The sequence below is a fragment of the Oryza sativa genome, chromosome 7 (assembly GCF_034140825.1).
Source record: "Oryza sativa Japonica Group chromosome 7, ASM3414082v1".
NCBI lineage: Eukaryota > Viridiplantae > Streptophyta > Magnoliopsida > Poales > Poaceae > Oryza > Oryza sativa.
In genome coordinates this window covers 13,407,795-13,420,849 of record NC_089041.1, presented here as the reverse complement: position 1 = coordinate 13,420,849, position 13,055 = coordinate 13,407,795, and the positions used below count along the sequence as shown (strand labels likewise).

Below are 13,055 nucleotides of genomic sequence, written 5' to 3'. Positions count from 1 at the left end.
ATTATGTTTCCCAAAATTATTTCTGCCCAACGGTGATGTAATTAGGGGAATTTATTTCTGTTTAATTATGTAATTAATTGAGCCAACGAAAATTAATTGCATATATGTACTTATGGATATTTTCTTCATGATTTTTTCAGATCCAACTCATTGAGCCTTTTGATGGGTCAAATTATGCTAAGTGGAAGGCTGATGTGTTACTCAACTTAGGCATACTCGATTATGATTATGCCATTAGAGAGGACCGTCCTGAGGAGCCTTTTAGTGTTGAGCACGATTATGAGGAGAAACTGAAGTTATATCGTGAGAAAACTAATGAATGGGAGAAGTCCAATAGGATTTCTCTCATGTACATCAAGAGTGCCATATCAACTGTCATTATTGGTGGTATTGAGGATTCTGATGATGTTAAGACATACTTAGAAAATATTGATAGGAACTTCAGGAGTTCTTCTAAGTCTTACGCTAGCTCTATAATTAAGCGCCTAACGTCCATGCGCTATAATTATAAAGATGGTGTGAGAAAGCACATTATGCAGATGGGTGCTATGAATGGAGAGCTTAAGAGTATGGACATGGGAATTAATGATGATCTTCTAGTCCATTTTATCTTGAGTTCACTTCCTTCTGATTTTGAGTCTTTTATCATTAACTATAATAATCAGAGGGATAAGTGGTCCATTGAAGAACTCATTTCTCATTCTGTTGAGGAGGAGGATCGTTAGAAGGCTGACAAACAGAAGCATAAGGATCAGCTGAACCTCCTTCATGGTGCTAAGGGCAGTAAGAAGAAGTTCTATCAAGGGGAGTCCAGCAACTCCCAAAACAAGAAGAAGAAGCCCAACACTCCTTCCACTCAGGCTTCTAATGGTGCCCATAAGGGCAAAACTCAGATTCCAGCAGGTCAGAACTCTGCTGGTAAGTTCCTTTGCAAGTTTTGCAAGGCAGAAGGTCATGCACAGAGGGACTGTGAAGGCTTTCGGGCTTGGCTTGCTAAGAAAGGTACTAATGTTGATATTGTCTCTAATGTTGATGAATTACATTATGTTGAATTTTCTCATAAATCATGGTGGATTGACTCAGGTGCCACTGTGCACGTTGCTAACTCATTACAGGGATTCCGTTCCGTGAGGACGCTAAGAAAGGGGGAGCGGATCCTAAGAGTGGCTGATGGAGCTGAAATTAAAGTGATGGCCGTTGGGGAGCTTCATCTTCGACTTCCAAGCGGCAATAATCTTTTACTTCATGATGTTCTTTATGCTCCCTCTGTTAAGAGGAACCTTATTTCTGTAATGGTTTTAACAAACAGTGGTTATGATTGTAATTTTTCTAAGGACAAATGCTTTATTAAGTATAATAATATTGATATTGGTCTTGCTAGCGTGCAAGACAAGCTCTATTTGCTCTCTTTGGATGATCATATTATGAATATATTGAATGCCTGTAATGATAATGAGACATCTTCAAAATTGTGGCACTGTCGTTTAGGCCACATTTCTAAGGGGAGAATGGAGCGTCTCATTAAGGAAGAGATACTTCAACCTTTAGATTTTTCGAATGCGGATCATTGCTTAAATTGTATCAAGGGAAAATTCACTAAGAAAATTAAGAAAGGAGCTACTAGGAGCACGTGTCCATTAGAGATAATCCACACGGATATATGTGGACCGTTCCCAGTAACATCTGTTGATGGATATGACTCGTTCATTACCTTCACAGATGATTTCTCCCGTTATGGATATGTTTTTCCCATTAAAGATAGATCTGAATCACTCGATAAGTTTAAGATATTCAAAGCTGAGGTTGAAAATCAGCATAATGCAAAAATTAAGGTAGTGAGATCAGATCGAGGAGGAGAATATTATGGGAGACATATTCCTTATGGGCAAAGTCCTGGTCCATTTGCCCAATACCTTTAGATACATGGAATAATTGCCCAATATTCCATGCCTGGAGAACCACAACAAAATGGAGTGGCTGAGCGTCGCAACCGAACACTTATAGACATGGTACGGAGTATGCTTAGTCATTCTACTTTGTCTGTGAATTTATGGATAGAGGCACTTAAAACAGCTGCACACATACTCAATCGAGTTCCAAGTAAGTCGGTACCTAAAACACCTTATGAATTATGGACTGGAAGAAAACCGACATTAAATTATTTGCGTGTGTGGGGCTGTCGTGCCGAGGCAAGAATATTTAATCCACAACTAAAGAAATTAGATCCCAAGACTGTAAGCTGTCATTTTATCGGATACCCTGAGACATCTAAAGGGCACCGATTTTATTGCCCAGACCGTGTCACTAAATTTGTGGAAACTAGACACGCCGTATTCTTAGAAAATAATGAAGTCTGGGGGAGCTCACAGGAAAGGGAAATTAATCTTGAGGAAATTCGGGCTAACGTTACACCGGAAATCCTAGAGAATAATATTCCAATAAATTTGGTAACTCGTGTTGTACCTGTGACTCAGACCGTGGTAGCACCAGATGAAAATTCTGGTGATACCGACTCTGTTGAAAATAATAATGAATTAAATAATGACACTCAACAGACTTCTGAGGCACAAAATGAAGGAATTCAAGAAGAACTTTCTCAACCACCAGTGATCGAAAGTGAACCACTTAGAATATCATAACAGGAGAGGAGATCTGCCATTCCAAATTATTATGAGGTTTATTTAGGTGAAGATATTGGGAAGGTAGATGATCCCATCTCATTTAAAGAAGCAATAACGAGTGAACATTCATCCAAATGGCTTGAAGCTATGGAAGATGAATTAAAATCTATGAGTCATAATGGAGTCTGGGACTTAGTAGAAATTCCTAAAGGAGCTAAAACAGTAGGCTATAAGTGGGTCTACAAAACTAAGCTTGACTCCAAAGGGAAAATCGAAAGGTTTAAGGCAATGCTTGTAGCAAAGGGTTTTTCACAAAGAGATGGAATAGATTATAATGAAACCTTTTCTCCCGTCTCTAAGAAAGACTCATTTAGAATTGTTATGGCACTTGTTGCTCATTATGATTTAGAGCTCCATCAGATGGATGTAAAGACCGCATTTCTTAATGGTGACTTGCATGAGGATGTATACATGGCACAACCCGAGGGTTTTGTTGTGGAAGACAAGGACCATTTGGCTTGCAAACTTAAGAAATCTATCTATGGACTTAAACGAGCGTCAAGGCAATGGTACCTTAAATTCGATGAAATAATTAAGAGATTCGGATTTAAGGAGAATGAGGTGGATAATTGCTTTTACATTAAGACTAAGGGTGGAAAATTCATAATACTAGTACTCTATGTGGATGACATACTGTTAGCAAGCAGCGACATTAATATGTTGCATCAGACTAAAGAATTTTTGTCATCTAATTTTGATATGAAGGATCTCGGTGAGGCATCTTATGTTTTAGGCATTGAAATACACCGAGATAGGTCTAAAGGAGTACTGGGATTATCTCAGAAATCATACATTAGCAGAGTATCAGAAAGATATAATATGAGTAAGTGCTCTGCAACACCTGCTCCAATAGTTAAGGGCGATAAATTCGGATTATTTCAAAGCCTGAAAAATAAATTAGAATCAGATCAGATGAAAATGGTACCATACGCTTCAGCTGTCGGAAGCCTAATGTATGCTCAAGTCTGTACGCGTCCAGACTTAGCATTTGTTACCGGGATGCTTGGCAGATTTCAGTCCAATCCAGGTTTAGACCACTGGAAGGCTATTAAAAAGGTCTTGCGTTATTTGCAAGGCACTAAAGATTACATGCTCACATACAAGAAGTCTGAAGAACTTGAAGTCCTAGGTTATTCAGATGCTGACTTTGCGGGATGTGTAGACACTAAGAAATCTACATCAGGTTATGTCTTCACTCTCGCAAAGGCAGCTATTTCATGGAATAGCTCTAAACAAACTTTGACTGCATCGTCGACAATGCAGGAATTTGTGGCATGTTATGAAGCAATGGGGCAGGCCGTATGGCTTAAGAATTTTATCCCGGGTTTAAGAGTGGTCGACAGCATTTCTAGACCAATCACATTATACTGCGATAATAAAGCTGCAGTATTCTATTCAAGTAACAACAAGTCGAGTGGTGCTGCCAAACACATTGATATTAAGTATCATGTTGTGAAAAATAGAATCCAGGATCAAACCATTAAGATTGAGCATATTAGTACTAAGTCAATGCTCGCGGATCCGCTCACCAAAGGCTTACCTCCCAATTTATTTAAAGATCATGTAGCCGGAATGGGAATAACTGATTGCCTTTGATTAAGACTAAGATCCTGGAAATAGGGGCATTAGTCCTAACTAACTCCCATTAAGATTAGATAGAGTTCTTTCGAAGCTTTATAGTGAACTATAGGTACCGGAGTCTTGGTAGGACATGATAACTACCCTGACGCATTGCCTTAGTAAATCTATTTTTCTAAGAATAAACTCATTAGCCTCAAGATCAGGGGGGAGAATGTTAGGAAAGTTAATCTCTCGGCTATGGAAATCGGGAGAAAATCACGCATTACCGTTTTCCACCCGTTAACCAGTGTGATTAGCTAAATCAAATCACGATTAAATTTCCTTAATTGCACGCGCAATAATCGGTAGCGCTTCCAACATTTCCTTTTGAAGCAGCCCCCGATTCCCTCAGCGCAAAAAATAAAAGGGGAGGCCGGCCCGTGAGAAAGATGACGATCTCACTCACGGTTCCAATCTCCCCGACATCCCAAAACCCTAATTTCCCGATTCTCAGTTGCGCTGGAAGGGATTCGTATTGCTGTTCCGGGACAGAGTAGGTGGCGACCGGAAGGCCGCCGCCACCCCGTAGGTGATCGCCGGCGACCTCTTCAGGATCAAGCCGGTGTACTCACTGCTACGACCACTTCTCCTACACTGACAATTCGCGAGGTGGTTCGAGGTTTCTACATCCTGTACATCCACCCCGGACCAAGCAAGAACAATTGCAATGGCTTCAAACAACGGTCAGTAATCCTAAATTCCGCATTAGGGTGATCATGTTAGGCTTAGCACCTATGTCTTAGTAGATCGCAATATCTACAATAGTCGGTAGAATATATAGCAAAATCATTTTTACTTTCCTCCTTTTTTTCATAACCTTTCCCCAATGATTCGATCGATACTACGGGCCTCATCTTAGCGTAAGCTTATCAGCCAAAATTTGAATATTCAACCATAAATTGAGAGTTGATTTTAGGGTTTTCTTATTAAAATTTATTTTTTAGCCTCTACTTTTAAATCGCTATGAACACATATATAAAAATATTATTTATAAATTATTTTTCGTTTGCAAATACAACAGCTAGACATCTCAAACGATCGTGCGGGAATTCCCGCAGCCATTTTTACCCCTAGCTGCAGCACAGGATTTTGGCTGGAAACGCTCGTGTCGTATTCACTGGCACGCGGCAGAAAGGCAACTGTCAGATTAGCTGGTTGCACGTTGGGCATGAACGCCACCCGCTATCTCCTGTCTGTCACCCTTTATTGCAATTTGTTGTTTTGGAAAAAGATTAAAGGTGTGCCAAAACTGAATACCAGGAAACAAAAAAGTCAACCATTACTATGTATCACATTCTTCAAGATTAACTAATTTTGTTCTTCGAAAAGATAATAGTTGCCATATTTGGTTCAAATTCGTTTGGAGTTTGACAGTAGGTCTGAAACTATCGGCGATACAAACAGATTGTTGGGATTGGTTGCCATAAGAGCAGGTATAATAGCAGACTATGAGAGCAAGTTTAATAGTATAGTCAACTACGGGCACCAAATCATCTATAGTCAATTTAGTAGCCAATTCATACAATAGTAAAAAAAATTCATACAATAGTTACCTATAAATATAGAGATTTGCTCTGGTCCAACAAAAAGTAACTCGAGGTACCGGTACCTCACGGTACCAAATCATTTTCGATCGTTGGATCTAGCTGGGCAGGATGAGCATTGTTAGATCCAACGATCGAAAACGATTTGGTACCGTGAGCTACCGGTACCTCGAGCTACTTTTTATTGGACCGGAGCAAATCTCATAAATATATACTACACAATTCATACTTGGTCCAACCTGTCATACACTACCAGCATTTGCTGGCTTCGGTTTCAAAAAAAAAAAAACCTGTCATACACATATATCTTAGAGTTTGTGCTGCAGCTGGCTACAAATCTTAGAGATAAAAGAAGAGAGAGAAGAGCAGCGTGTTATAGATTTGTAGCCAGCTACAACACAAACTACAAGGTATATGTGTGTATGACAGGTGAGACCAAGTATGAATTGTGTAGTATATGTTTATAGGTAACTATCGTATGAATTGACTACTAAATTGACTATGGACGATTTAGAGCTCGTAGTTGGCTATAGTATTAAACTTGCTCTAAAAATGCCTCTTTGCAGTAGATAGAGACTAATTTTAATCAACCATCCATGACGTGTTAAACCTTTTTTTTTTCCTAATCCTGTTGTATTTGGGCCAGGATAATAACTGAAATCCCTGGCACAGTACAAATCCATATCTTACCATTACCCTTATAGAAACGTCGGGTTACCTGAAATGGCTAAATGTATATTCCTTAATTTGCCATCTGTTGGGATAGAAGAAATAATAATAAAAAATATTTCCATTTATTTGCATTATAAATTTCATACTACTTACCAATCCTGGCATCCCTCCCTATAAATACATATGCGTATCATATAGCCGGCCGGTGTCTCTAGCGATACAGGACAAAAAAAAAGCTTCTGTTCTTGCTACCATGGTTGCTATGAGAGGAGCCTCGCCGGTTGTTGTTCTGGTCTTGGTTGCTTCCGTTCTTGCTCCAGGTAATCTTCATCCGTCTTAACAATCTTCATCTGCTTCTGTTCTTGACGATGATTTCAGTGTCGTGTTCTTTATTTGAGAGGTAATTAACCTTTTTTTGTTCAAAAAACAATATATGATGTTCCTGTAAGATGGATCTTGCCAATACATACATACATATATATATATATATATATATATATATATATATATATATATATATATATATATATATATATATATATATATATATATGCTAGAGGAAATGATTTCGAATCGCATATGGAAGTCACGGTAAGGTGGTTGATTTGTAGGGATTAGCTGATTCAAAATCCAATTTTTGCACACAACTTGTTTTGGCTGTTCTCTTTCTCTCTCTGACGATGTAGATCTGTTGGCGACAATAACATAAAAAAACATATTTTTGTTTTTTCATGTACAAATTCGTTCTTATTCTGTTTTTGTTTTTTCATGTACAAATTTGTTCTTATTCTGAGAATGTGAGGTTCTTATTTTCTTGTTTTCGGCTAGATAAGTGTTCTGTAAGATGCGAAAAATATGAGACTGATGGCGCGAAAACATGATGACTTTTTCAATTTAAAATATATAGGATATCGGTTATAAATACTTCCTCCCTTCCATAATATAACTATTTTTTTCATCTGTTCCATAATATAAGGCGTACATGCATGCAAGTCAAGTAATTAGTATGCATGCAAGTCAAGTAATTAGTACCTCTTCTATATTAAATTATGATTTTTTAAAATCCTCCACCCTCGAGATCTCTAATTCTATTGGGTACATGTATTTTATTTATTAGAGTGATTCAAATTAGAAGGTGATAATAATTGTTTCTTAGTCTTTAGATTAAACGTGATTGTGCCTTATATTTTAGAAAGGAGGGAGTATATAGTAGTAGTTAATAAATGCATGATGTCACTTGTAAGTTGCAATTAGCATGCCAGGTGTCACCTATTGAATAACATCAAATGTTCTTTTATTAAATAAGTGAGAAAAGATTTCTAAAATTTCTCTTTTACAAATAGCGATTTAGTTATTTACTCTCTCTGTATCAGAAAAAAAAACAATGATTAGATTCATCCTAGAAATTGGCTTTTTGGGATGGAGGATGCTGGCTAACAAAACAAATTTCATAAAGTGCATTGCATTTCTCTTCAGGCGCCATGTCAGCGAAGTTCGTGTTCACCAACAATTGCCATGAAGTGCTCTACCCCGGCGTGCTGACGCCGGCGACCGCGCAGGCGTTCCCGACCACCGGGTTCGAGCTGCAGCCGGGCGCGTCCGCCGCGTACGACGGGGTCCCGGACAACTGGTCGGGCAACATCTGGGCCCGGCGGCTCTGCTCCACGGACGCCTCGGGCCGCTTCTCGTGCGAGTCCGGCGACTGCGGCACGGGCCGCGTGGAGTGCGACGGCAGGGGCAACGGCCCGCCGTCGACGCTGTCCGAGTTCACGCTACGCGGCGGCAGCGCCCGCGACACGGACTTCTACGACATCAGCAACGTGGACGGGTTCAACGTGCCCGTGCAGGTGGCGCCGTCGGGCGCCGGGTGCTCGGCGGTGGCGTGCGCGGCCGACATCGACGCGTCGTGCCCCGCGGAGCTGGCGGTGAAGGGCGCCGGCGGCGCGGTGGTGGGGTGCAAGAGCGGGTGCCTGGCGTTCGGCCGGGACGACCTGTGCTGCCGCGGGGCGTACGGGACGCCGGACAAGTGCCCGCCGAGCCAGTACTCCAAGTTCTTCAAGGACAAGTGCCCGCAGGCGTACAGCTACGCCTACGACGACAAGAGCAGCACCTTCACCTGCACCTCTGGCGCCAGCTACCAAATCACCTTCTGCCCTTGACCTCCTAGCAATTTGATCATTTACTGATAGATTTGGATTAATCGATTAGCTGTCAATTTGGAACTCTTTATTGAATAACAGGGGTTATTATGCTTTGCCTATCTAGTTCGCTTCGGAATTATCTGAACGGCAGAACTTTTCTTCTTTTTGTTGTTGTTAATTTTAAGGTTCCTTATGCTAGTAAACTGCAGTGAAAACAAAATTTAAATCTAATGATCGATGTTTATAGTCGTTTAAAGTACGTTATTTGAAACTTTGCTAGGCTAGCTTTTACCCATTCAAATGATATGATTATAATATCGTTTAAAAGTTCCAAATTTGATCGAGTTGAAAGTTTTAAAATTTTTAGTTCAAAGTTTTGAATTTTGATTTCAAAGTTTTTTGAAATTTGAGTTGAAAGTTTTCAAATTTGATATTGAAGTTTTAAAATTTGAGTTGACAGTTTTCAAATTTGAATGAAAGATTTCAAAATTTGATTCAAAAGCTGGATTTTTTTAGTAGAAGGTTCCCTAGGAATACTCAAAACTGAATTAATCTAAGCACTGTGTTAAATATATTTTAATATTTTAGAGATTGGAAAAAAAAACCCACTGTAGAACAAATTTTGTTTGTGAGTACATAAACTTTTTTATGCACCTTCTGTTTGACGTCTCCTGCACAAGCACGAAGCATCCTTGCAAGTAATGAACCATTTTTCTCAAGGCATTCTTTCTTGTTTCAGTTTGCTTCTTGTGGGCAATTTTCCTAGTCACTTTCTCCTTTTATTTTCTTTAGAGTTCAATATTGTGTCTTTTGTTTTAATTAATTGAGCAGGAAACAACAATTTCCTTCGATGTATGCCCTCCAGAATGATAGTGGAAGCAATCGAAGAATGCATCATTGATCAATTGATGGACCGCTTAGATCGAAGCTAAGGCAAATTTTGCCACTGGGAGCAAAGGCAGAGGATGCGGATCCGGAATTAATCTGGAAAGGAGCTCATACCTCATGTTTTTGTTTTACTTTATTTTGAGAAGACCCATGTACTCTCTCCTTTTCTCTCTATAATCTCTGCAATTTTCTCCCAAATTCATATGTTTTATTTTCTACAAACCATCCAAACGCATAAACACTTAACTCTGAGATTTGAAACCCTGTAGGAATCCAGAGTATATAACGTCCTATATATTTTCGTTTTTTCTATTCCCGCATTTCAGAAATCCTACGATAAAGACCTTATCGCTTGGATAGGCTGGGATTTTGGTAGACCAGAAATTTGGACCTCTGGAAACAACCCATAAAATGTATATCACCTACAAAAGAAAAAATTAATAACAAAGTACAATTTATATAAAAACAGTTAATTAATGTTATAAAATACTCTCATGTTTTTGTAGAAAAATATTATAAATTTGTTTTTTTGTTAACTACATGAGTGTCAACTGCTAATAAAAAAGGTAACAAATGTAACATGTTAAGTATAGTCTTCTTGATAACAAAAAGTTCTTTTTAGCTAAGCCCTGTTTGTTTCAGTTTAAGATTATTGAGCCAGATTACTGTAAGCTGCACTATAATAAGTTGACATAGAATAAGTTGTTAGCTGTTTGTTTCTCTGAATTATTAGAGACATGGATTACTATGTTTGAAATGCTATAGGCTGTAATACCCTTAACTATTTTGGATGCCTTGCTCATCCTTTTGTCAATGTATACAACAAATACATAATATGAAATAGCTAAAATATAATGTCATATATTAATAAATAAAACATTCATGAATACTTTTTTTCTACAATAATCTGAACACCAATGCTTGGAGATGGAGATGGATGCGCCAAGTGGGAAAATGAGGAGATGACAACGGTGGCGGCGGCGACGCTTTGGGAAGGGGCCGAGGCGTGGAGTGGCGGCGGCGGCGGCGTGGCCTAGGGAAGGAACCAGGGCGGTGGAATGGGGGCGGCGACAACGTGGCCTGGGGAAGAAGCCAGGGCGCAATGGTGGTGCGGATCGGAGAAGAAGTCGGGAGTGGAGCGGGGAAGGCGGTGGCGTGGCCAGGAAGGAGGAGGGCGATGCGTGCGCGACCATGGGAGGAAGTGGCGGCGCGGCCGGGGGAGGAGGCCGATACGCGTGCAGCTAGGGAAGGAGAAGGTCAATGTGTGCGCCGAGTAGGGAAGTAGTCCGATTTGTTCAGTTTGATGGCAAGGTGGGTAATTTTTTAAGTATATAGGGTAATGGGCCTTTAGCCATCTAATAATCTGAAAAAAGAAACACTTTTAGAGTGGATTACCATATTATAATAATCTATCATAATGAGCTACTTGTTTATATTTAGATTGCTCCTAATAATCGAGATTATAATAATCTTAAGTTGAATCAAACAGGGCTTCTATAGAAAAAATATATATATGCACCAACCTGATCTACCAAAGATATACATATAAGCAAAGTCAAAATACAATAGTTAGCCAAATATCTAGCTAATGTACTTAATGTTTGTTGTAAACAAGAGCTATGAAAGGGCATTAAACTGAAAGTGGACTAGTGGCGCTCTCTTGAGACAAGAAACAGATGTTTGTAGTAATCAAAATAAGAGAATGGACAGTAAATTTTAGAGAAGCTGTAGTTTATTTATGATTTCACAACATATGTAGATTGGGCAAAATTATAGTGTGTTAATTAAACACAGTTCCGTTTTTCTCTCCCATGGAAGCTAAATAAGGAAGATGCACTAGCATAGTAGCATGAGGTCGGCAAGCTAGCTCATTTATATCAAGAAGCCACAAAATCTTGCACAAAGGAAGGTTGTTAAAAATTGCTTCTCATGGACACATTTTTCAACCCTTTTCTTAACAACCAAACAGGCAAACAAAGAAATTTGAAATGATATATTCTAACAATACGAAAACGAAATAATATAAATACCTCAAATAAGGTTTTTGATGCAGCAGGGGGTCAAACTGATCAGAAGATCATTAGAATACTTCTGCCATTGTTCAGATTTGCAGAAATACAGCAATCAGAAAGTTATACTAAGTGACCCATCATATTTGGGTTATCTGCCATTTCGATCAGTTTACAGTATTAAGTAAAATTCTAAGCAATGGTCCAGGTCCAGGGAACATTTGTATTGTACACGGCTGAATTCAATTACAACTATAAACAAATGTGTAATAGGAGGTGAGCTGGAGATAAAAAGCAAAGTATTTTGGACCGTAGGTTTCAAAAGAGTCGTTAATTAATCCCATAGTATCACTTTATGTGTAGATTGGGGAAGGTTAAATGAAAACAATCAGTTCCCTTCTCTCTCCCATGCAAGAAAGCCAAAAGAGGAAAACACACTAGATGAGGTCGGCAAGCTATAGCTAGTTCATTGAAGCTCTATACAAAAATCACACATAATTAACAAGCTTTGCTTCCAACAGAAAAAAAATCCTTTTTATGCGGGTGATTAAACGGGTTATTTTTCACCAGTACATTAATAAAAGAGCTTGCAAATCTCCAGTTCTCCACAGCGTTCACAATGTCTTGTCAAATGATCGGACTAATTAATTCATGAGCAACCTTATTAAATCCCCTAGGGCGTCAAACAAAAAACAAACCAAGAAGCTCAAAACAATATGAAAATGTTAACGAAATTATCAAAAACAAACAGACATGATGAAAATCAGTTATAATTCTTTAGTCATTGATGTCCATATTTCCACAAACACGTACATCAGTTTTACTTTAGGTGATCCAGCGTATTTGGGCTACTATTCCTTTTGTCCATAAATCTATTGGAATTAATGAATGGGCCTTAGCCCACTCGAAGATTAATTCTTTGGAAAATCACAAAAGCCCACCTCATGGGATGCATGCATGTGGAATTTAGTACCACCTTGCTTATTCTAGGAGAGGGGGACCTCCTTAAAAGAGAGGATGCCCTCCTAGCCACTTGAAGCATGTGTGGTGGAGAGAAGAGGGGGAACACATGCGTGCACTCACTCGCCTCGTCTGGCAGGCGGTGCGCATGCACGACGTACGCATTGAATGGTCCGCCAAAATTGGTTCCACACCTTGCGTAGATGCAGCCTCCTTTTATGCTGCAAATTCGGATTCGTTTTTGTTTTGGAAACGTTCCGAAAAATCCGGTGCGTGCAAACGGCGTGGAGTCCGGATAAGTTACGCGTGACTTATCCGGTTCAGTTACGCGCAGTGAAGATCGTGCGGGCGCCCTGATCAAGCGACTCTTCTCTATATAAACCAACCCGCGACCCTTCTCTATATAAACCAACCCGCCGTCTTCACGCAACATACGCGAAATCAATCTAGGGTTTGCCTCCTACTCTGTACTGCGCCGTCGCTCGTAGATTACTCCATCCCGCTCGCCGGCGTGCACCTGCGATCGGGAGAGCAGGTCTC

At 39.6% G+C, this 13,055-nt stretch overlaps 1 protein-coding gene and 1 long non-coding RNA gene across 2 annotated transcripts; both read left to right on the top strand.

Moving 5' to 3' along the window:
* Nucleotides 1–615: 615 nt before the first annotated feature.
* LOC136357248 (uncharacterized) lies at nt 616–1,399 on the top strand. Its single transcript, XR_010742447.1, has 2 exons — nt 616–1,002; nt 1,116–1,399. It is a non-coding gene; the product is annotated as an uncharacterized lncRNA (long non-coding RNA).
* Nucleotides 1,400–6,720: 5,321 nt separating this feature from the next.
* LOC9270051 (thaumatin-like protein 1) lies at nt 6,721–8,777 on the top strand. The gene is made up of 2 exons (XM_015790805.3): nt 6,721–6,837; nt 7,994–8,777. The coding sequence occupies exons 1-2, from the start codon at nt 6,771–6,773 to the stop codon at nt 8,674–8,676; spliced, it is 750 nt and encodes a 249-aa protein (XP_015646291.1). The 5' UTR covers nt 6,721–6,770; the 3' UTR covers nt 8,677–8,777.
* Nucleotides 8,778–13,055: the final 4,278 nt, after the last annotated feature.